At 45.3% G+C, this 23,738-nt stretch overlaps 1 protein-coding gene across 1 annotated transcript in view; it reads left to right on the forward strand.

Moving 5' to 3' along the window:
* Nucleotides 1–17,575: 17,575 nt before the first annotated feature.
* Nucleotides 17,576–23,738, forward strand: part of LOC146775739 (uncharacterized) — a 395,171-nt gene continuing 389,008 nt past the window's right edge. The window contains exon 1 of the mRNA XM_085637049.1: nucleotides 17,576–17,767. Coding sequence (XP_085493175.1) covers nucleotides 17,734–17,767 — 34 coding nt within the window. The 5' untranslated portion in view covers nucleotides 17,576–17,733. The remainder of the gene's footprint in view (nucleotides 17,768–23,738) is intronic.

The following is a 23,738-nucleotide window of genomic DNA, read 5'->3' on the forward strand; positions in this document are numbered from 1 at the left end:
AAATGACACTGTAATCATCAGAGAGGCAGACAAAGGGGGCAATGTGGTGGTAATGAACAGGCAAGACTATGAGGACGAGGTACTCAGACAGCTTAGCAACACCGTACACTACACCAAACTTGCCACCAACCCTTGCCCTCTAGCCACCACCCTGATTAATGGTCAACTCCAACACTGGAAGGAGCTGGGACTTCTTTCTGACAATGAGTTCAACTTTTTTCCGTATACAAAATCCCAGACATCCATGCATTTATCTTTTACCAAAGATACACAAAAAGCAACCCTTTCCTCCTGGACGCCCGATAATATCAGGTATAGGTTCCATGACTGAAGCCATGTCAAACTTTGTGGACACCTTCCTACAGCCCTTAGTAACCAACCTCCCTTCCTACATCAAGGACAGTGCAGACATTTTGAACAAGTTAGAAGATCTTCAGTGGGAGGAGGGCATGTGGTTTGCTACTCTTGATGTGGTACCTGCATCAAAAAAGACTTCGGAAAAATAGCCACTGACTTCTTCCTTAGCAAGAGACAGGCGACTCTGTTCGACCACAACACAATGCTACTGACAATGATTGATCTCATTTTGAACAATAATTTCTTCCTGTTTAACAAAACGTGGTACAAACAAGAGCAGGGTACTGCGATGGGATCCAAATTCGCGCCTTCGTACGCGAGTCTCTTCATGGGGTGGGTAGAGCACACCCATGCATGGTCACGAGCGGCCTCTGAATGGACTGGACATATCCAGTTCTGGGGCCGCTACATCGATGATATTATCATCATTTGGACGGGAACGAGACTGGAGTTGATGGAATACTTTAATTTTCTTAACCTCAACACACTCAACGTTACCTTTACGGCAGTTAACAGTGTCTTACACTTTAGCAGCTCTCACCCTACATCTACCAAGAAAGCCATACCGTATGGGGAAATGGTACGCATCCGTAGGAATTGTAGTGCGGATGACACCTTTGAGACAATTACAACTCTCACCATGGACAGACTACACAGGAGGGGCTATGAACAAAGCATCCTTTCCTCAGCTAGGAACAGGGCTAGGAAACTCAAGAGAGAGGACATCCTCAAAAAAGGTGGTAACACTACAAGAATTGACAAAGAGAGACTTTCCTTCATCATGACACATTCGAGACTCAGCCATGAGGTATTCAAGATATTGAACAGACACTGGTCACTTCTCAAAGGAGCACCTGGACTAAACAGCATCATCTCCCAGAAACCCTCAATTACCTTCAGGAGAAGTAGAACTATTAGGGAGAGCTTATGCCCTAGTTACACACTTTCCAAAACATTGCCACAACGTAGTTGGTTGAAAAAACCAATGGGATTCTATACTTGCAGCACTTGCAACATCTGTCACCTTGGCTGCAATAAAACCACTACTTTCAGATACAATACTGGCACACATCACAAAATACGCCACTTCATCAATTGCCTCACAAGCTTTGTGGTTTACATACTAATTTGTGGCTGCAATAAAATCTATGTGGGCAGTAGAGTAAGACAACTAAAAACCCGCATACAAGAACACCGCAGAGCAATTATGTATGGTGACACTACATATGCCTTAGTCTCACATGAATGTAGAGATGGTGTCGACTAAATTCTGCTTCCATGGCATTGACGTGGCCCTGCCTAACAAAAGGGGTGGAAACAGAGAACTGTCTCTAAGACAACTTAAAGCCAGGTGGATTTGTACGCTTCGGTCAGCCACCTTAGGCCTCAACAGCGATAATGAAATGCATTAATTCCTGTAGTTCTTTCTCTTGAGACCTTTTATTCATATCTTCTGTTTTACAATAATGTTTTTGTAAAATCTAGTAAACTCTTTGCTGTATTCCTCCTCTCTAATACCGTAGTAGGTATCCACTTAACATAATGTTTCCATTATTATGCTCAACTACCATACCATCATGTCATTTCTGCTAATTTCAAATTCTGTACTTCACATCTGGCTTTGCCTAACTCACTAATGTTAATTAATATACTGATGTCTGTCTGCAGAAAATATGAGCTTACTCTCACTATGTCATAGTCTCTCATTGTCATGACACAATCCTAAACCATAACTAAGCTGTTACTGTCCTTTGACTTATACTCTGACCTTTTATTATCATATAACATTCTTGATAATGTCAAATTGATAAATGATATACCATTACGGATTAATGTTTGGTTGACTTGTATGTAGCCTACTTTGCATAAATGTCTGCCTAATTTACCTTTCTCTTCACTTTATACCAAATTTACATGATTATAAGCCATTCCAGCGTAATGTTTGTTACGGGCAAAAATAATTTACGTAATGTGCACTCGTTGCAATAATCCTATTTTTCTTTGTACACACACACTGGTGTTATCTTCTTTGCTCAAATTGCGTCACTACACATTTTTAAAATCGTTCAATATGTCTTCAATCACTGGACTGTATATCATTTTTTCTACATTTGCTTTCTGTCCCTAGTTCGCCTTCTCCCATTTGTACTCTAAACTCTTGTTTTCGCTCCTTTCTTAAATTCGGGCCCAGCTAGAAAACCTCATTTTTTTTACCTACATCTTTAGTTGTACGACGCCAATCCTAGTTTGACTGTTTCCCATTTTTCTTAACATCATTATTACTGTCAAAGGTTTTTGATGGAACCCCGGGTCTTTTTTTTCAACCCAAACATGGCACTGAGCTTAACGTTGGTTAACGCTCTAGTTTACACCTATTTTTCCCCTCAGTTCACACCCCGGAGCCAATTTTCGTCCCTTTTTTCTTTCCTTGGAACGCAACCCGGAAGTAGTACTTTTGGCGTCTCCTTCAAGTACAGTGCACGCTTTTCTTTCATCTAACACACTAACCGCGAACTGGAGATACCGTCGCCGAGACTCTTCAAATACGGACTGCTACGACTTGATACTAGTAAGGTTTATCTGTTCATAACTGCGTTCTTTCAGTTACTGAGTCGAGGATTTTTCGTCATTAACTATACCGATACCTAGGTTTCTGACACTGACGTTTTATTTATTTTTATTCGCTGACGGGCTACTGCCCACCACCTGAAACCAGTCAGCATAGCCTTCTGCCTCTTATAAGCTTTGAAATTTTAAGATACTTAATTTTGGAACTTTTTCGTATTACTATTACGAAACGTAATATTTTAATGTAGAAACACGCCAACGCAATTTCCGGGATACGTGTATATCTTTCTCAACTATTGAACAGCGCCCCTTAGCGCAGTCTTATGATCACTAGATAGTGGCGATCTCACTTGACCTAGGTTGAGTTCACGCATATTGTAATTTTTCCTTTGACCAATGCACATGCTAGTTTAAGCCACACGTGAATCTTAGTCTGTCAACATTAGGTCTAGGAACTTGAACAGATTATGTCAGCTTCTATTTTCAGACTTTACTGTAGCTCGTATTTGTTACAAAGTTTTTCATTTTTTTCATATTATTAAAACCTCTTATTTTTCAAACAAACAGGAACGCAGGGACTCACCCATAAGAGGCATTCTTATCTTATGGTTTGCTCTTTGATACGAGTTTCATGAAAGGTCAGTATCGACCTTAGTCCTTGTCAGTGATTAAGGATTATACATATTGAAGTCGTTAAACTCATACCTTCACTCATATTGCTTTAGGTTCTTTACCTTATACATCCAGAGCGACGGTACAGATCGGACGTTACTCTCTCTCACTCCAAATGGATTTGCTTTACGATTACTTTGGTAAGACCTCTTTACTTCTTAGTAACCTTACCACAGTTGACTTGGGACACCTTTGACCACCAAACTCTCACCCCTTTTTTTCGCACACTCGTGGTTCCGGGCCTGCGCGGTCTACACTCACTTTTTCTGTAATCTTGGCGGTCTACATTCACTCTTTCTGTAATCTTGACTATTTCGTCAACCCCACCATACTCATCTCACTTTTTCTCCTACCCCCCTCTATTTCATGCTCGCCTTTTCTTCCCTTTTTCCTCAATCTTCTTCTCTCTTACAAAGTGCTCATTTACATCTTTCCCCTCACTATTTTTGACCTTCTTCTTTCTCACTCTATTCTCACCCTTTGTTAAGATAAACTTATGTTATTTACTTATAAAACTGTTTTATGTAACTTAACAAGCCTTATTGTATAAAATTACAGCCCTGAAGAAGCCCATGTTTGGGCGAAACGCGTTGGCTGTATTCGAACTTTACCAACAACACGAATAAAGCACAACTCGAAAAACACAAGCAATGACGTGGATTCACTGTTTGACTGCATTATTATTGTTGTATATACTTTATTTTACGCATCTTAATCCATTGCCTCTCATACCCCCTTTTTTCTAAATTCGTTATTCCATGGTCATATAGCAGCTGGCCATTTGAGGTGGGCAATATTCCTAATACGTTACTGTGACTTCTCTAGGCTGTGCAGTGGTCTATAACTCGGCTGCTATTTCTTTGATATAAGACTCAGACCTAGCTCTCTTCATTAGGATGTTGTGGTCTCGATAGTGAAGAAGTTTGGCCACCACAGGGTGTGGCAGTCTCTCCAGGGCAGGTGGACGGGTTGGGACTCTGTGTGCAAGTTCTAGAGCAAAGAAGGGCGTCAGGTGATTTGGTACCACAACAGTCTTCAGCCAGTTATCCAGGTAGGCCACCATGTAATTTCCTTCCTTGCCCTCTGGGAGGCCCTCCACCCGGACATTCGAAGTGAGAAATCCTTGCTGCGACCATAAATGGTTGACGTCAAGCACAACTCCAAACCCATACTGGCTGTCAGTATAAATGGTGAAACGTGACCCTGCTTAGGTACAGCAAGGTCTAGTAAGGGCAATTTATTCTACTACTTGCTGGAACAAGTAAGAAGCTTCCACTACTCCGTTCAGCATACATATGGCATAAGCAGCTCTCAAGATGCCACATCGGTATCTCCAAAAAGACCTGACAACAAAGAGGGTATGGTCAAATTCAGGAAGAGGGAATATCCAGGACCCAACCATGCCCAAATACAACCGTACTTTTCTCTGAGTAGTGGGAAGCTTAATTTTAAGAACAGTTTCTATGCATTCGTGAGGCACTCGGCTCACTCCCTTTTCTATTTAATGTCCCAGATAGAGGACTGCCTTCTGGTAGTATTGCAATTTCATGGGCAAAACCTTAAGCCCGTTTTCAGCAAAATGGTTGAGTAAGGCAAAAATGTCATTTTTGCAAGCTTTCTTAGTTATTGAAGCAATTAGATTGTCTATGTATTGAATTGATGTTCAACCTTCATGACAAATGCAGAGATTCAATATTCTTTTTGAGAATCTGATTGAAAAAGGATGGGTTCTCTGTATACCCTTGTGGTGTGCGACACCACACGAGGGTCTTCTCTTGGAACAGAAATGCGAAAAGAAACTGACCCTCTTCATGTAAAGATAACAAGAAGGATGCCTGAAAAAGATGAATGACCGTGAAGCACTCCGCTTCTGGGGGAATTTGGAATAGGATCAAGGCAGGGTCCAGTACCACAGGATAGCATGGAATGACAATTTGGTTAATCTTTCAAAGATCTTGGATGATCCTCCACTTTTTATTTGATTTCTGTAAGGCCATCGTTGGGGAATTACATGAACACCCGATAACTTCATTCAGAATGCCTTGTTCTATCATGCTCTCAATGACTGAAATGGCCTCTGAGGTAATTTTGTATGGACAAGTCTGGGGTAAGCGGCATTGGGTGAGAGGGTAATCTTTATGTGCTTACCAACTTTGATCAATCCCAACCTCTTCCTTGACAGTCTCTCTTGTGTCTATTGGCAAGTCCTCTTTAGTGATAAACCGGGTATAGCTTGATGACAGGACCTGGGGACTTTAATTTGAACTCACCATCTGATGCTTGGGTTACTATTCCGAACCCATCCTGCGTGCAATATATGGCACAGCTGAGTTTGCCAAAACGATCAAAACCTAGGAGGTTTGCACGACTGGAATGAGATTACAAATTGGAATTGCTGTCTAATGTCTCCTATTGTTACTGGCACTTGGGTAGTAACTGGGTTGGTACACTGTTGATTTGTTATGCCTACAACTTGGCCTTTTTTTCCAGAGAGGGGTAGGTTAGGGACCTCAACAGTTTCAGCTGTTGAATGAGTGGCTCCTATGTCTATTAGGAAAGATATGGGGTTTTCTTTAGCCTCTCCATCCACATACGGTCCACTCTGCTCCACTTCTAGAACTGTCCCAAGAACACACATCTCTCCCTCCAGGCACAGTCATTGGTCCTGATCTATGGAGGTTTCAAACATCATGGGGACTGGGCTTCTTTGCAGCATCATTGCATTTTAGGGTACCCTGTGATTTAGCTGAGGAGGTGTAATATCTCCTTGCATTTGCATTGGGTTAAATGTATTGGGCGATTTTGGAACTTTCTGGGCAGCCGTAGAAAGTCTAGGTATTAGGGAAAGCTCTCCCTGTCCTGTAAATATCATCCTGTGAGAGGGATGGGCAAAAGAAAAACCGAGGAGGCCGAATTCGGGAATCAATGGTGATAGGATTTATTACATAAAAGAAAAACACAGGTATAGGTATTCCGTCTGTTGATTAACTGGATATCCTTGGAGACTTCCTTTCCTCTGTGGGGTTGTTCGCAGGGTTGCTTCTTACTGGCGGACAGGCTTGTAGTGGATACACACCCCAGCAGCCTCGGGAAAGACAGAGGGGCGTTAAGTTATCTGGCTTCTTTTCTCTATGAAATGAGAACCCTTTACCGCAGTAGGATACACCTGTTGTGTCCGTTCTGAAGACCGACTAGTAACAGCCAGATCGTGCCAAGAGCACCGGGAGGCAGAGAATGATATGCAAGCGGCAAAGGTAATAAGAAAATAAAACAAAAAAAAGAACTAACGAAGATTCAGGACGCTCGAGCAGAGTAATTTTAAGAAGGTTATTTGGGCTCGGTGGGAGTTCCCCACGAAGGTTGAGACGTGCTCAAAGATCAGAAAGGAAACACAGAATGGTGTTTGGTATTCATAGACACACAGGAGCTTTAACAGTGGAGTGCAAAGAAAAAAAAAACGTTGTGCGTACAAATACTATGTACAGTGCCCCGGTTACCCTGCCATCCGATTACCCACCCCGTTCTTCCTTCCCCCCTCCCCTTCCCGTGTCACGTACCGCGGGAGCCGCAACCCTCCGGAGTTGCGGCGGCTCATCAGCATCTACCGGGGTGTCCACCACTCTTCGGACCAGAGCTCTGCTTCTTCCTCCTTCTCGTGAAAAGCGCCGGGGCTGGTATCCTCGCTCGTCTCTTCTGGATGTCCTCTCTTGTCCTCGCTACTCTTGTTCTCTGTCTGTCTCTTCTCCTCGCTGTCCCGTTTTCCTCCTCCTTCTGGTTCAGGCGCGCAGAGTTGTTCTTCTGGGGTGCTTTCGTACTCCACTAGTCCCGCCTTCCTGTTGTCCCATTGGTTCCCGCATCCGTCCGACGGGACTCCTCCCTGTGAGCAAGAGGCAGTGGCAGGGATTAACTCTTTCTCTCCCTGCCTTTGAAAGACGGGTTGGTGTGGTGTCTGGTGCAACGGTAGGAGGGGAAGGGGGTCTACGGAGGTCGCCGCCTCACATTCCCCTACCCTAACTTTCTTGCCAGCAAGAAAAGTTTCAAGGGGATAACGGGATAAAAAGTCAGCATTGGATTGTTCCTTTCCTTTGCGGTGGAGAGTGGTAAATCGAAAAAAGGCTGTAAGGCTAAGAACCATCTCATGATTCTATTGTTGTGGCCTTTATTACGTGAAAGCCATTCTAGGGGAGCATGGTCTGTATATAACGTGAACTCCCTCCCTTCTAGATAATACCGAAGGGTGTCTATGGCCCATTTTATCGCTAAAGCTTCCTTCTCTATTACTGCGTATTTGGTTTCTCTGAGAAAGAGCTTTCTGCTGATGTACAATATGGGTCTCTCCTGACCCAGGTCGTCTATCTGGGATAGTACAGCACCCAGTCCCTGATTTGACGCGTCGGTTTGTAAGATGAAGGGTGCACTATAATCCGGACTCAACAAAACCGGTGTGGAAGTGATAGCTGTTTTTAGACTTTGGAAAGCGGATACATGGTGACTCAAGGGATGGCGTAATACCTTCTCAGTGTTTACATTTTTCTGCAAAAGATCTGTCAAGGGAGCCGCTTTATGGGAGAAATCGGGGATAAACCGTCTATAGTAACCCAATATACCCAGGAATGCTCGGAGATCTTTTTTTGTCTTGGGGAACGGAATATTGGCAATTGCAAGTACCTTTTCATTTGAGGTTTAATGAGGCCTTCCCCAAGGAGATATCCTAAATATTTCACTGACCTAGCCGCAAGTTTGCTTTTGGCAGGGTTAATGGTTAGACCACTGTCTTTTAGAGTTTGCACAACAGTAGCGAGATGGTGAAGATGGTGTTCCCACGTTGGGCTGTATATGATGATATCGTCAATATATGCTGCAGCGAAGTCAGAACAAGGTCTCAGTACCATGTTCATTAATCGTTGAAATGTGGCGGGGGCCCCGTGTAACCCGAAGGGTAGGACAGTAAAGTGGTATAAACCTCCAGGGGTAGAAAAAGCTGTCTTCTCCCTGTCTTGTTTTCTTAGAGGCACCTGCCAGTACCCTTTACTGAGATCTAATGTACTTATGTAACGAGCCTTGCCTAACTTCTCTATCATTTCATCTACCCGTAGCAAGGGGTAGGCATCGAACTGTGAAATTTTGTTCACCTCCCTGAAATCGATGCAAAAGCGGATGGATCCATCCGGCTTTGGCACTAGGACGATGGGAGAATTCCATTCACTAGATGATGGTTCTATGACTCCCATCTGTAACATCTGTTGTACCTCTCTCTCAACAGCCTGCCTGCGGGACTCTGGAAGTCGATATGGGCGTAATTTCACTCTTTTCCCTGGTATGGTATTAATGGAATGTTCAATCAAGGAGGTGTGTCCGGGAACAGTGGAAAACACTTCTTATAACGGTCCTAACCTTGCATGGAGTGCGTTTCTCTGGGTTTCTGTTAAATCGGGATCCATACTTACTGAATAGGAGGGGGGGCGTTTCTGACCAGGCCTACCGGGTGAGGTATCTCTCCTTCCCATTTCTTAAACAAGTTCATATGAAAGACCTGAGTATTGGTTTTTCTGGTGGGATCCATCTCAAGTTGATAAGTTACAGGGGTGACCTTCTCAACAACTTGAAAAGGTCCTTGCCACTGCCCTAAAAGTTTGTGGTCTGAGGAAGGGATCATAAGCAGGGCGTACTCGCCAACCTTCAGGGATCTTTCTCGGGTGTTTCTATCATAATGTTGTTTCTGCGTTTCTTGGGCTTGTTCCATATGTATTTTACAAATGGAACGGATCTACTGTAAGTGGGTTTTCAGACTCAGGACATACTCATGGAGGGGTTTAGTCCCTTCTGGGATTTCCTCCCAATCCTCTCTTGCCATATCCAATAGGGTACGGGCTGGACGGCCATATAGTAACTCAAATGGGGAATGCCCAGTACTTCTCTGTGGTTTACACCGGATGGCAAAAAGGGCTAGGGGCAACATGTCCTCCCACCTGCGAGCCTCTAGGTCCAATAACTTTTTCAGAGTGTTCTTAAGAGTGGCATTATACCTCTCCACTAACCCATTGGTTTGCGGATGATAGGCAGCTGTGCGTATCTGTTTAATGTTTAGCTGAAGACAGACCTGTTTCATCAGATTGGATATAAAAGGGGTTCCCTGGTCTGTTAAAATTTCTCGGGGAAAACCGACTCTAGAAAAAATATTGATCATAGCTTTAGCGATATGTATAGCATTGGGATGACGTAGGGCAACTGCCTCAGGGAAACGAGTGGCGTAATCCACCAATACTAACACAAATCTACACCCACTCTTGGAGGGGAGTAGGGGCCCTATAATGTCCATACCCACACGAGAGAAGGGTTCACTAATAATGGGTAAGGGCCGTAAAGGTACTCTGGGGGATGCATGTCTACTGTGTTTCTTACAAATTGGGCACTCCTTACAATACCTCCGGACTTGTTGGTAGATACCAGGCCAGAAGAAGTGGTCCAAGATTGCTTTTCCGGTCTTCTCTTCTCCAAAATGACCTCCTAGGAGATGGCTATGGGCCAGAAACATAACTTTTTCCCTATAGGATAGCGGGACCAGCAACTGTAGGGGTTGGTCCTTTCCTCCCTTCCTGTATAGTAACCCTTTTTTTATGATAAACTGAGGACCTACGTGATCAGGGTCTTCTTCGTCCGTGGCCTTATTCCAGGCCTGCCTCAAAGTTGGGTCCTCTCTTTGTGCCGAGAAGAATCCTCAGTCATATTGCCACATGGCATCCTCTTTTGTCTGGGTGAGTGCGACACGCTTCCAGTCTCTTTTCTTTTGTTTCCCACATTTCTTGGGTTTTTCTTGAGTTGGTATCAAGCTGTCTACTGTAGAGAAAGGAGCACTTAGGCACCAGTCTTCCTGTTCCGAGGAAATATCTGGCACAACTTTAGACAGATAGGGGTAGTCAGAGCCTAACACCAGTGACTCGGGTAAATTGGGTATTAATCCTACTTTTAAAGGAATGGGGTTATAATTAGGACCGTGTTGGACCTGTACTTCCGTAGTAGGATAATTTTTTTTATCCCCATGCACACACTGTATGTTTACCAACCCAGTGGTATGTCTTACTCCTCCTGGAACAGCGGAGGGTTGTATCACACTCTGTAAGCAACCAGTGTCCATCAGGGCTTGTCGTTGGTCTCCGTTGACCCTTACAGTACGGTAGTAAGGCGATCTCTTTTCCGTCGGATTACAGTAGTATGAACGGGTGAGACCAATGTCCATGGGCTCTTCTTTTTGGGGGCACATCCTGGCTATGTGTCCAAACCCTACACAGGAGAAACATTGGGGTCCTGGTTGGGGTCTAAGAGGAGTAGGTGCAGGACCAGGTAAGTGGGCAACGGTATCCTGTCTTCAGGGCCCCACAGGCTTAGTGGTTTTAGAGGGCCCCCCAGTAGTATGTTTCCAGGAATGCTCATCTCTTCCTCGTTGGAGGTCTTGTGCCCTACTGTATGCCCCTGCTACAGCTCAGTCAAAAGTCAGGTTGGTATGTTGTCGTACCCACTTCTGCACGGGTGAGTGTAGGGAGGACAAAAATTGTTCTAGATAAATCTTCTCCATGATTTCCTCTTTAGTGGCCGTCAGGGGTTTTAACCAGCGATCAGCAAGATCCCGTATTCGATAGGACAGGGTTCTAGGGGTCTCTTGGGGGCCTTCTTTCACTTGTCGGAGCCGTATACGATAGGTCTCATCGTCTATCCCGAGTCTTTCCAACATGGTTTTCTTTACCTCCTCATATGGTGTAAGACCTAGGGGATTGGCAGCTTGATACGCAGCTTGTAGGTCTCCTGTTAATAACGGTCCCAGATATTGGCCCCATTTATCGACAACCCATCCCGCTGCCCTAGCCATTCTCTCGAAATTGGCAAAGAAAAAGTCAGGGTCCTCTCCGCTGACATATTTTTGGAGGACCACCGAGGGCAAAGTGGCGTGACTTCTTGGTTGACCCAATGTTTCGGCTAACCTGTTCATGATGGCCTCTTGGGATTGATTTTGTTCTGTCAGGGACTTATGGAGTTTCTCTCTATCTTCCTCCACCACAGCCAGAAACCTCTCCATCACATGGCCCAACTTTTCTTGTTCTTCCGCCATTTTCTGTATTGCGGCCTCCATTCTTCCGGATCCCACTTCTGACACCAAGTGTGAGAGGGATGGGCGAAAGAAAAACCGAGGAGGCCGAATTCGGGAATCAATGGTGATAGGATTTATTACATAAAAGAAAAACACAGGTATAGGTATTCCATCTGTTGATTAACTGGATATCCTTGGAGACTTCCTTTCCTCTGTGAGGTTGTTCGCAGGGTTGCTTCTTACTGGCGGACAGGCTTGTAGTGGATACACACCCCAGCAGCCTCGGGAAAGACAGAGGGGCGTTAAGTTATCTGGCTTCTTTTCTCTATGAAATGAGAACCCTTCACCGCAGTAGGATACACCCGTTGTGTCCGTTCTGAAGACCGACTAGTAACAGCCAGATCGTGCCAAGAGCACAGGGATGCAGAGAACAATATGCAAGCGGCAAAGGTAATAAGAAATAAAACAAAAAAAAGAACTAACGGAGATTCAGGACGCTCAAGCAGAGTAATTTTAAGAAGGTTATTTGGGCTCGGTGGGAGTTCCCCACGAAGGTTGAAACGTGCTCAAAGATAAGAAAGGAAACGCAGAATGGTGCTTGGTATTCATAGACACATAGGAGCTTTAACAGTGGAGTGCAAAGAAAAAAAAACGTTGTGCGTGCAAATACTATGTACAGTGCCCCGGTTACCCTGCCATCCGATAACCCACCCCGTTCTTCCTTCCCCCCTTCCCTTCCCGTGTCAAGTACTGCGGAAGCCACAACCCTCCGGAGTTGCGGCGGCTCGTCAGCGTCTACCGGGGTGTCCACCACTCTTCGGACCAGAGCTCTGCTTCTTCCTCCTTCTCGTGAAAAGCGCCGGGGCTGGTATCCTCGCTCGTCTCTTCTGGTGGTCCTCTGTTGTCCTCGCTACTCTAGTTCTCCGTCTGTCTCTTCTCCTCGCTGTCCCGTTTTCCTCCTCCTTCTGGTTCAGGCGCGCCGAGTTGTTCTTCCGGGGTGCTTTCGTACTCCACTAGTCCCGCCTTCCTGTTGTCCCATTGGTTCCCGCATCCGTCCGACGGGACTCCTCCCTGTGAGCAAGAGGCAGTGGCCGGGATTAACTCTTTCTCTCCCTGCCTTTGAAAGACGGGTTGGTGTGGTGTCAGGTGCAACGGTAGGAGAGGAAGGGGGTCTACGGAGGTCGCCGCCTCACACATCCTTTGGGAATCTGTAGCAATTAAGTCTGGATTGTACCTACACTGCCATTTCTAGTGCACTACCCTGTTGCAAATGTGTAACTTAGTAACCTTATTTAGGGCACTTATGTTTGTTCCTATCATGTTTCCCCAACCTCTCCCTGTTCCAAGGTATTCCCACCATAATTTGGAGAAACTCCTTGCATCACCATTCCAAAACAGTTATCTAATTTTGGCCATTGGGGTGGGATCTTAAATCATTTCGATCCTACATTCTGGGCTAGTGGTGTTTGGGCTATCATGAGCTTCTTTTAAGCCCTTTCCAATTGAATATTTTGCATATTGCAAGATCTCATCAACAGACCTGCTCTGCCAACAAAGGACATCTTAAGTAATTTGATTGCTGATCTCTGGTCTTAATCTATATACACAAAAAGCTAGAAATCCTCCCATGTTCTCTCCAGATGGATCATTCATTCCCACGGTATCCCTATGTAACTGCATCAATCTCTCAAAGTAAGCGTTCACTGATTCCTTGTGCTCTTGAGAGGTTTGGTAAATCTCAGGCCAATTAACCTCCCTTTGGGGGACGTTCGTCTTTAGATGTCTTATGACAATTCATTGTACTTGTCCTTAGCAATGGGTGAAGGGCCATTCGTCCCTGGCACCCAAGACAGTTCTTGTGTAGGCCACTCAACAGCTCTCTTGCATTCTGCCCACAGATCCTTTGTGACTGCTACCTTAAATAACACATCTAGGTTCTTCCACAAAACCCCAGAGATTGTCACAATTTGCTCCATCTGGGTGCACCATTCATCTGGATTCTCTCTAAACTTTGGAAGTGAGTTGGTAAAATGGAATAGATCCGATTGCAACCACAGGACATGCACATATGCTCCTCCCTGTACTTCACGCAATGGAAACTCCTTTACCTCTCCTCCAGCGGCGCCTTCTTTTCCCTTTACTATAACCTCTCCTTCTTAGACCACAATTCTCTGAACTTTTCAGTGACCTTCCATTCTCTAATGTTTTTAATCAACTCTCTCACATTGGTTCTCAGCCCTCTTTCCATCCTAGCATTCTTCTACAACTTTTTTCGCTGGGTCATATCAATGCCACATTGATCTGCCACCTTCTCCACTCTGGTATGTGCCTCTATTGACATCATTCTTGCTGCTTCTTTACTCTTGTAAAGCAACTCATTCTCTCCGTAATGTCCTAGGTTGTCCATACCCACATTTCCCTTCAAAGTTTCCTCAAATTCCGTTTTCAGCTGCTGGAGATGTATTCACAGGATGATATGACTTGCACCTGGTGAGCTAATAGACAAATCTGTGCTGGTCGTTTGATCTACTAATTCCCTAGTGACTGTGTTCCCTCCCGGGTTACGAACTATTGCCTTGCTTCCTGTACTTGATGTTGAGTCCTGAGGTAAACTCTGGACATGTTGCCTTTGGACAGAAGCAACAAATTCCTCAACCGGTGTACTGATACTTGGCAAAGGCAGGACAATGATTGCACTGACACGGGATCGGAGTGACACATGGAACTTTTGTCTCTGTATAACGTGGGGGTGTTCGAACCTCTGTTGAGGGTCCTGCAGGTATTCCTGTCTCAGGCGGCACCGATGCGATAGCACTTGGTACATCCGCTGTTGCTGCATTATATGAGAGGGTCTTGTACTAAAGAGATCTTCTTTGAAGGCATCCTTCTCCTTGCTCTCTGTGTCCGACTCCTTGTTTTTAACTATCCGTTTCTTCGTTCTGTAGCAAATGATAGGCCCCAACGGTCTCAATGACTTCTTCCATCCACCTTTTCTACTTTTCCTTGTCCTGCTCCTTTCTCCATTAATGAGCCCGATTTTGGATTTTAAATTTAACCTTCAATCTTTTCTTTTCACTTGCCATTTGTTCCTAAAAATGTAATGCCTCAATCTCGTGTGGGCCTAGGTTGTGACTTTAAATCATACAACCTCCTCCCTAAACTCTCTATTCGAAGGATGTGGAAAGTTCCACTCAGTGGGAATTGAAGCTCCCCATCTTTGGATGTATATTTGTGCGATTGGTTAAGCTAAATGCACGCATGTACCCCTTTCTTCACTGCCATTTCCCAAGCTGGGGTACCTTAGGCAGGAAACTTCTCTTCCTTATTTGTGTCCCCTTTTTGACAAGGGATTCCCCATTATAAACGACAATCTCAATTAATCCTGGTTTATTCTCACACTTTTCTCCCACCAGCAATTGCTCCATTTGTCCACCAATCCCAGAATGTCTCTGTTAGAGGTCACCCTATCACAGCATGGCTACAGCGTCTGCCAGCCAATCACTGTGCGGCTCCTTAGTGATGCAACGCTCAAAACCACTTTGAAGCCCCTTTGAAATCTTTTCTCCGTTTGCCAGCTTTAACTACACAAAAGTTTCTAACACAATAAAAATTGTACCTTCTTCCATACAATAGTAAACCCTTCACCTGTGAAAGTCACTACACTCAGATTGTCCACTTCCTGTGCACTAGGAGCAAACCGCCACCTAGCTTGGTCAGTACATTTATGCAAGAAAAAGATTTTGTTTCGACTTTGGTGTGACTAATAGAGCCTCACAGTACAACTCTCATAGCAGGCAAGTTCACCTGTTAAATATTTAAATTGAGGCAACTCTCTTCAAAAATGTAACATCATCAGAACCATGATAATTAGTACTCCAACAAATTCGGCAATCAAAGCGACATAATATTTGTTCTCAGTTATCGTCCACTGCATCCTCTCTCTCTGCGCTTACTACAACTCCCAACATGCACTGCTCCAAACCTATTTAATTTCCTTAATTTGCATGCAATCCCTATTGATACGTCCCTGTTCTACTTCAGCCACCTTGTCTCTCCAGAACCAGGCTCGGTTTGGGACTGGGTCGATTTAAATGTCAGGAGTAAACCATCTGAACCATAAAGATACAGTGCTCGGTTTCACAGCCAATTAATTTATCAGTTTATGGGTTGGCCCCAATCAGAATCTTCACCTCAGCTACCAGATCTGTCAGCCCACAATTTCTAGCTCATGGTGAGCATCAACGGCTAGGACTGGGAGCGGTGTAGTCCCGATATGGACTTTGGGGCTCCCCAGATTCAATCAGCACTATATCTAATTCTGGATATTTGCATGAATAGGCTGAAGCATTCTCTTAAGAATGATTTTTTTTAATTTTTTTTATTTATTTAGTGCATTTTTATAAAGCACGGACATTACCTAAAGGTGTCAGAGCGCTGTACAATTGAGCTAGTTACGTTAAAAGAGAAAAGTGGTACAGAATATAACATTACACAGACTAAAAATGAAGGGTACACAAACACAAAATCCAACACAGCACACAGGGGTGAGGAATGTACAGGAAATAGAAAAATGTACAACGAAGAGCGAACTTCCAAGAGGGGCCTGAGAATAAAGGGTACACAAACATAAAATCCAACACAGCACGCAGGGGTGAGGGATGCACAGGGAAAAAATTTGAATTGACAAAGGTTGTCAATTCAAAGCTTTATATAAAGAATTAAAAAGCAGAACACAATTAGCATGCCATAAGAGAGCTTAGCAGCAAAGCAAACAAATTACAAGTACAAAGACCTTGTTACAGTTCTAAGTGAAATCTGGTATAGATTTGCCTTCTAAAAATGGGAAAGGGGGCTCTCTCATTTATATAAATGCAGGTACTGTTGTAGTGATTTAGACAAAGACTTTCATGCATTCTGTGGTAATACATGGTTCTCCAAACTTGCACCAATAGGGAACAAACTAGAAGAAACAATTTATTATGGAGTATATTTGAGGATTCTCTCATAAAAATAAAACATTGAGATTTAGCCATTCTCACAGCTTTAGCTAAATGGTTGAACAGGTACATTGTTTTAGCATGAACCCAGGCTGGTTGAAAACGTCCTTGGTTGGGTACAGTGAGAACATTTCTCTGAGAACACTCTCTGCTTAGTCATGTCGACAGTAGCGATATTTTATTTAGAACAGAAAAGAGCAATAGTAATCACGTGGTATATTGTGACACTGATGCAAGATTGAGGACATTGTAAACGCAATCTAATGTTAACATAAACTCTGTCCGCAGTGCTCTTTGTCAGAAAATCAACTCCCACACGAGAGGTGCGCTGGTCTACAAAATAAAGCAATAGGCTTTTCTTTATTTAACCATGCTGCAAAGCATTTGGGATTGTATATGGCAAAGCCAACGGGTCCCAAAGGCGAGACTTCTTGACTTTGCCGATGCTTGTTTAGTGAAGAGGTTGACAGGTATGTATTATTTGTAAAAACGAACAATAATGCATATTGAACAGCTAATAGACTGAACCATACAGTGGGATATATTTTTTGAATGATTTGATATCCATACGAAATAAACAAGAATAAAAACGTAACAGAGATACAAAAAAATAAATTAAATACATTTGAAGCGCATTCATTCTAAGTAAATTGGTTCCATTACTAATTTGATTATATGTTCGTCTACGTTATTTATCTGAATGTCTCTGGGTTTTTTTTCCATACATTCTATAAGACTTTGCATTGATCTCTTGCAGCCCTGCTGCTTCCCTCCCGTACTCCTTCCCCCTCCCACTAATCCGACAATGACCCAGATGTTTGCTGCTGTGCTCTTTATATGTTCAGTAAACCCAGGCAGGGCTAGCACGATCGACTTCCGGGGCAGCACTTGCAGAGCTAGTACAGGCAGCAGTCTCGCCTGTTCTATTGTGTGTGAGTGAGTGTATGTGTGGCCTGCCGCGAAGCCGTCTGGCCCGGCCCTGTGTACATCTGCTCCGGAGTCTCAGTGAATCTTCCCTTTTGTACGTTTGTTGACAGATAGCAAGATATTTTCACGATGGCGGATCCAACTGACCCCGTTAGGATTTCGGGTAAGCGCGCAGGAAGGGGGTGGCAGGCCATCTGGCTTTGGGGCTGTGGTATCCAAGAGGCGGGGTCCTCTGAGAGACTAGACTGCCCCAGCAGCGAAGATTCACTATGGTGATGTATTCGTGGATTTCGACACACAGTCACTACTACACGGTTCTGGAAACAACCTCTGAATCCTCCTGACCCATCCCAGTTATTAGTGACGTAACGCAGCATGATGGGACCCTGCCAGAATATGATGAGGGTCCCGAGACGCCTGTACCTCACAGACCGTAATAAACCTTAAACTACACGGTAACGGTTCCTTCAAAGTCACCTGCTTCACGGCCTCTGATCTCGACCTTGGAACTGGGAAGGGAGGTACGAGTCCTGGCGTCGGCTGAACACATCATGTGATTCTGGACAAATCACGTAATCTATCCCTGCCTAAAAAAAGAATGGGATCGTGTGAATTTAATTTAGGGTTCATGTTAAACGCCATAAATCTGTTATGCCAAGTTCGCGCTACCCAAAACTTCAAAAAATTACTAATCCAAAAAATATATAACACAGAAAACGACTGTGCCCGGCCCGGCCTGCCTCTGCTACAATGCAACACCGCATCTATTTCGTGGCACTCGTCCTGTGTACCCGCTTCATCTGTCTCCCGACTCTATTGGCTCCTACTCGGTGTTACCATGTGGTCCACGGCCCCAATCCTCCCACGCCTGTACTCATGATTTAACTGTTTTTTGAGCTGGGCAGTTATATTTGAAAAGTAGAGTCGTCAAAGATTACGACCATTGGCGGTCGATTTTCATGAGTATTTCCCAATTTCTTTTTAGATTACATTTACAATCGAAAGACAGTATTTTGTGCTATTTAGGAGTGAAGTATATCACTGTGCAAAACGGATGTATTTGAAAAGCCAGTATTTTTAAAACTGAAGTTAAATGACATTACTCGGGTACATACTTACCTCACTTGGAAAAAATTCAAAGTGTAGCATGATTATCGTGTGCATCTTTCTTCTAATGACAGCCAATCAGGTTGGGCCGTTAGTCTGCCGTGTTTCAGAAGACTAAAGAACAACGTTAACATTTAGATGACAAGTTACTCTAATTTGACGAATTCCTTCGTCAGCCTTAACTAATGTTTTAAACGGTTTAAACATGACTTATTATTTTCGGTTCCACTAGCGAAACTTGTCAATATGCCAAAGTAATATTTGCTTGCTAATATTTTGAGGAGGTAAACGGACAGTTCCATTGTTTTCAAACATACCTCTTGGAATCTAGGGGGCATATGTACAAGAACTGCTGCTAACGCTAGTTAGCGGCAGTTTTCTTAACGCAGCCTATCACCAAAAACTATCGCCCTGTTAGCGATATATTTACAATAGGTCACTACATGGAGATAGTTTCAGGTCGCCCCTGTGAAAATTACCGCTAACACTAGCCTGAAGGCGATACATATTCTGACGTTAGCGGGCGAAAACTGACGAAAGGCCCATTAGCAGCAAAAAACTCATGTTAGTCTGCCGAACATGACTTTTTTTTGCTTCTTGAGGCAAAAATAGCCTATAAGACCACCTCCAATGAAAAATAGATAACAAATACCAATGGAATGCAGAATGGAGCAGCCAGGGCCAAGTGCAGCACAGATCAACAACCCCTCCCCCAACAGCCAGGATGACCAGCCAGAGTCCCGGTGGAAGAGGAAATTCAGGGCTACAATCATGAAAAGAGGCGCATCGCTGGGCAAAACCAGTGATGCATCACTTATCATTGTGCACTCCATGCAACACCATGGCATCCAAAACCCTGTATCAGGAGGTTCCCCAGCGGACTTGGCAGTGACCACTGTACCCAGGCTAGTGAAATCCTGATAAGGCTCCTGCTGGATCAAGTACAGATTTAGAGAGAGTGCAGCGGATTGTGCCACAGTGTCAATGTCCAGGTGAGGAGATGGTGAGACACGTAGCAGAGGAGGCCCGGGCATCGAGTCGGGCTCAGGCCTAGCACCTGTGGGTGACACACCCCCAGTGGAGACTCATCCTCTATGGCGAAAAAGCGTCGCCGCACTGCTTGAAAGCAGTACAAGAAGAGGAAACATAATATGATGATAACTTTCTGATGTACTCATGCTATGTTTCCTTTGTGGGCGGGAGGGTGGGTGGGTGGGGCTGCACTACCCATGGAGCAAGGTAGGAGCGGAGTGGTATGCCCACTCAAGTGCGCAATGACTGTTTGGTTGGCCCTCTCAGGCCACCCAAAGCAGTCATACGCACTTTCCTGATTGCAATGCAGGCTGCATTGCAGTACATGCCCACCCCTCCAGCCCCTGGCTGAACGCCTTTTCGCGGTGCTCAAGAACAATCACAACACAGCATTGCAGCGTTGTGATTGGCTTAGGGGAGGGAGCCAGGCTGCCTGCTTCCTGTGCCTGGAAGCAGACTCAGGAGAGAAGGAGCACAGAAGACACGGGACCTGGCCTCAAGGTAAGAATTGAAAAAATATATACATTAGTCCCTGCCCCCTCCAGTGTGCTTTCCCGCCTCGCAGCTGTCGATTCCCCCCGCAGCACTACCTAATGGCGGCCGCTGTGCTGCCATGCGCAGTGGGCGGACCACTCGTGCGCCAAAGGCAAGCCCGTCTGCGTCCGCCTGACCCTGGGCCACGCCCAGCACCAAGGACCCTTCCTCTCGGACACTCCACTGCTACAACTCCAGCACCCTCCTGCCATCAACCCTGTATGCCACACCACCTACCATCTAGCGACGCTGTAGAATCCTTTCGCACCCTGTGCCTGTCAAAGCTGCAAAACGCACCTCCTGCCACATCAGCGCCTCCTGCCGCCCAGCCGATCAACAGCGCAGTCTACCGGCTCAACTGCATCCTCCTCAACGTGCGGTCCCTCCAAAAACATGCAACCAAAATCTGGGACCTCCTTGACGCCACCTCTTCAGATATGGACTTTTTCACGGAAACCTGGACCAACCTCTGCTCTGGACCCGCCATCACCATCCACAACGGCTACAAATTTACCCGCACAGATGACCCCGAGCCCCCTAAAAAAAGCACACTTTACCGTACGGTGACCATGGAACACCTCCACTTCCAAATCCGGACCAACCCCAACACCCCCCTCCGCAGCCACCTCATCTACAGGCTCCCTAGGCCATGAACCCCCATTCACCAATGCCATTGTAGACCTCATTGTACCCCAGGCTCTACCATCCACCAACTTCGTCCTACTCGGAGACCTCAAGTTCCACCTGGACAACCCCAGTGACAAGCACACCACACCCCTCCTGGGGAACCTCACCAACATCGGACTCAAGCAGCTAGTCACTGCACCAACCCACACAGCCCGATACACACTCGAGCCCGTCTTTTCCACGAGCAGGAACTTCAACTACAGACACACCACAGGACTCTATTGTACCGACCATCATTGTTTACATCACACCTTCACCACGCCCATCGTACACCATTGCCATTATTGCCCCCCATCGCAGCTGGATCAAGGCCACCAAAGAACTTCCCGTCAACTCCCTCAGCACTCCGCCAACGCATACAGACACCAACACCGCAGTGCGCAACCTCCACTGATGGATCTCAAACTGCGCCGAACACCCTGGCACCCCTCAAGAAAATACCAGGCAAACAACACTCCAAGAAGGCCAACTGGTTCACTCCCACCCTCCACTAGTCCAGCCCAACCTGAAGGTGTCTCCAGAAGAGATGGGGCCACAACATCAATCAACTCAGCAACACAGTCACCCTTGCACCATGGCGCAAGATTGCCTGTGTTGGTGCATGGCAGCTATTGGCGCCAACGCAGGGGAAAAAGACAGGGGGCTTATTCATGAGCCCCTTCGGACAGTTTCACCCCGCCAGTGTGTCATTTTCTTGACGTACTTGCAGCGTGATTCTTGCACCACATTGCGCCGTATTTGAAAAGAGACGCATCTAGGCATATGCGTGACCTTGTGAAGCCCTGTGCCACATTATACCTGCATCAGGTATGATGTATGCAGGGTGGGCGTTCCCACGCAACAAAGCCTCATAGAAGTTGCGCAGTGAAATCCTTCAGATTTCAGTGCAGCAATTGTAGGATGCCACTGCGTTAGTACCTTACGCCTGCCTCATGGCATGCGTAAGGGTGACGCAGTGTCACAGGGATAGGCTGGCCCCATGACTTGCTGGAGTTGCGTCATGCTTGTGACGCAACTGCAACAATCCGTGACTTTAGTGCTGACAGATACGTCAGGATTCCAGACATATGTCATTAATAGCAACATGGAGCACCGTACAGTAAATACAGCGCTTCCATGCTGTCGCAAGAAGGGCGTAGTGAAAAGTGTTGCAATGCTGTTTTGTCGCAGCGATGCAACACTTTATATGAAGGAGGCCCAGGAAGGCTCCCTATCTTATTGATGGTGCGCATTCCTGCCCTGTAGTTTTGTCACAGGGCAGCGCAGCAACATTCCTTGCAGCGCTGTCCAGCACCAAAAACTTCTGAAATGAGGCCCCAAGTGTTTGTACCATTTATAAGACCGGCTATTTTTTGGTCTTAAAAAACTGCCTGTAACTGGAGTTAGAGGCAGTGTTATTGCTTTTGCACCATGGTTTCCGTAAGAGTATGGGGGTCCTACAAGTGAATGAATGAGTAGGGGTCCAGTATGTGGTCATCTAAATCAACCTAATTGTGCTAAGTCTTGTCACAAAGCATTCTTTGATGATTGTTCTATAAAACGTGTATCCAGCTTTGCTGGGCTGTCTTCCCAAATGAACAGTTGTTTTCTTAATGTTTGGACTTCATGTCAACTTATTAGTCATAGTTTCTTTGTATATTGCTTGATGTTCAACTTTTGTGATTCCAAAATGTAACAGTTTTTATTCAGCTGTTTCCTTTTTGTCTCAAAGCTTATATTCTGTCACGTCCTGTGGAGGTAGGTTTCATTGGGTCAACCCTACAGAATTTCAAATTCACTGATCGATGTCCTGCTTTTTCAAAGTGTACTGCCATTGCATTTCTATAGTCCTATTTTTCAGTGGGTCTGCAGTACCATATTATTTATGTCTTCAAAGTTGCCTGTGTTGGTGCATGGCAGCTATTGGCGCCAACGCAGGGGAAAAAGACAGGGGGCTTATTCATAAGCCCCTTCGGACAGTTTCACCCCGCCAGTGTGTCATTTTCTTGACGTACTTGCAGCGTGATTCTTGCACCACATTGCGCCGTATTTGAAAAGAGACGCATCTAGGCATATGCGTGACCTTGTGAAGCCCTGTGCCACATTATACCTGCATCAGGTATGATGTATGCAGGGTGGGCGTTCCCACGCAACAAAGCCTCATAGAAGTTGCGCAGTGAAATCCTTCAGATTTCAGTGCAGCAATTGTAGGATGCCACTGCGTTAGTACCTTACGCCTGCCTCATGGCATGCGTAAGGGTGACGCAGTGTCAAAGGGATAGGCTGGCCCCATGACTTGCTGGAGTTGCGTCATGCTTGTGACGCAACTGCAACAATCCGTGACTTTAGTGCTGACAGATACGTCAGGATTCCAGACATATGTCATTAATAGCAACATGGAGCACCGTACAGTAAATACAGCGCTTCCATGCTGTCGCAAGAAGGGCGTAGTGAAAAGTGTTGCAATGCTGTTTTGTCGCAGCGATGCAACACTTTATATGAAGTAGGCCCAGGAAGGCTCCCTATCTTATTGATGGTGCGCATTCCTGCCCTGTAGTTTTGTCACAGGGCAGCGCAGCAACATTCCTTGCAGCGCTGTCCAGCACCAAAAACTTCTGAAATGAGGCCCCAAGTTGTACCATTTATAAGACCGGTATTTTTTGGTCTTAAAAAATTGCCTGTAACTGGAGTTAGAGGCAGTGTTATTGCTTTTGCACCATGGTTTCCGTAAGAGTATGGGGGTCCTACAAGTGAATGATTGAGTAGGGGTCCAGTATGCGGTCATCTAAATCAAC

This window comes from Triturus cristatus, chromosome 12, assembly GCF_964204655.1.
Source record: "Triturus cristatus chromosome 12, aTriCri1.1, whole genome shotgun sequence".
Classification (NCBI taxonomy): Eukaryota; Metazoa; Chordata; class Amphibia; order Caudata; family Salamandridae; genus Triturus; species Triturus cristatus.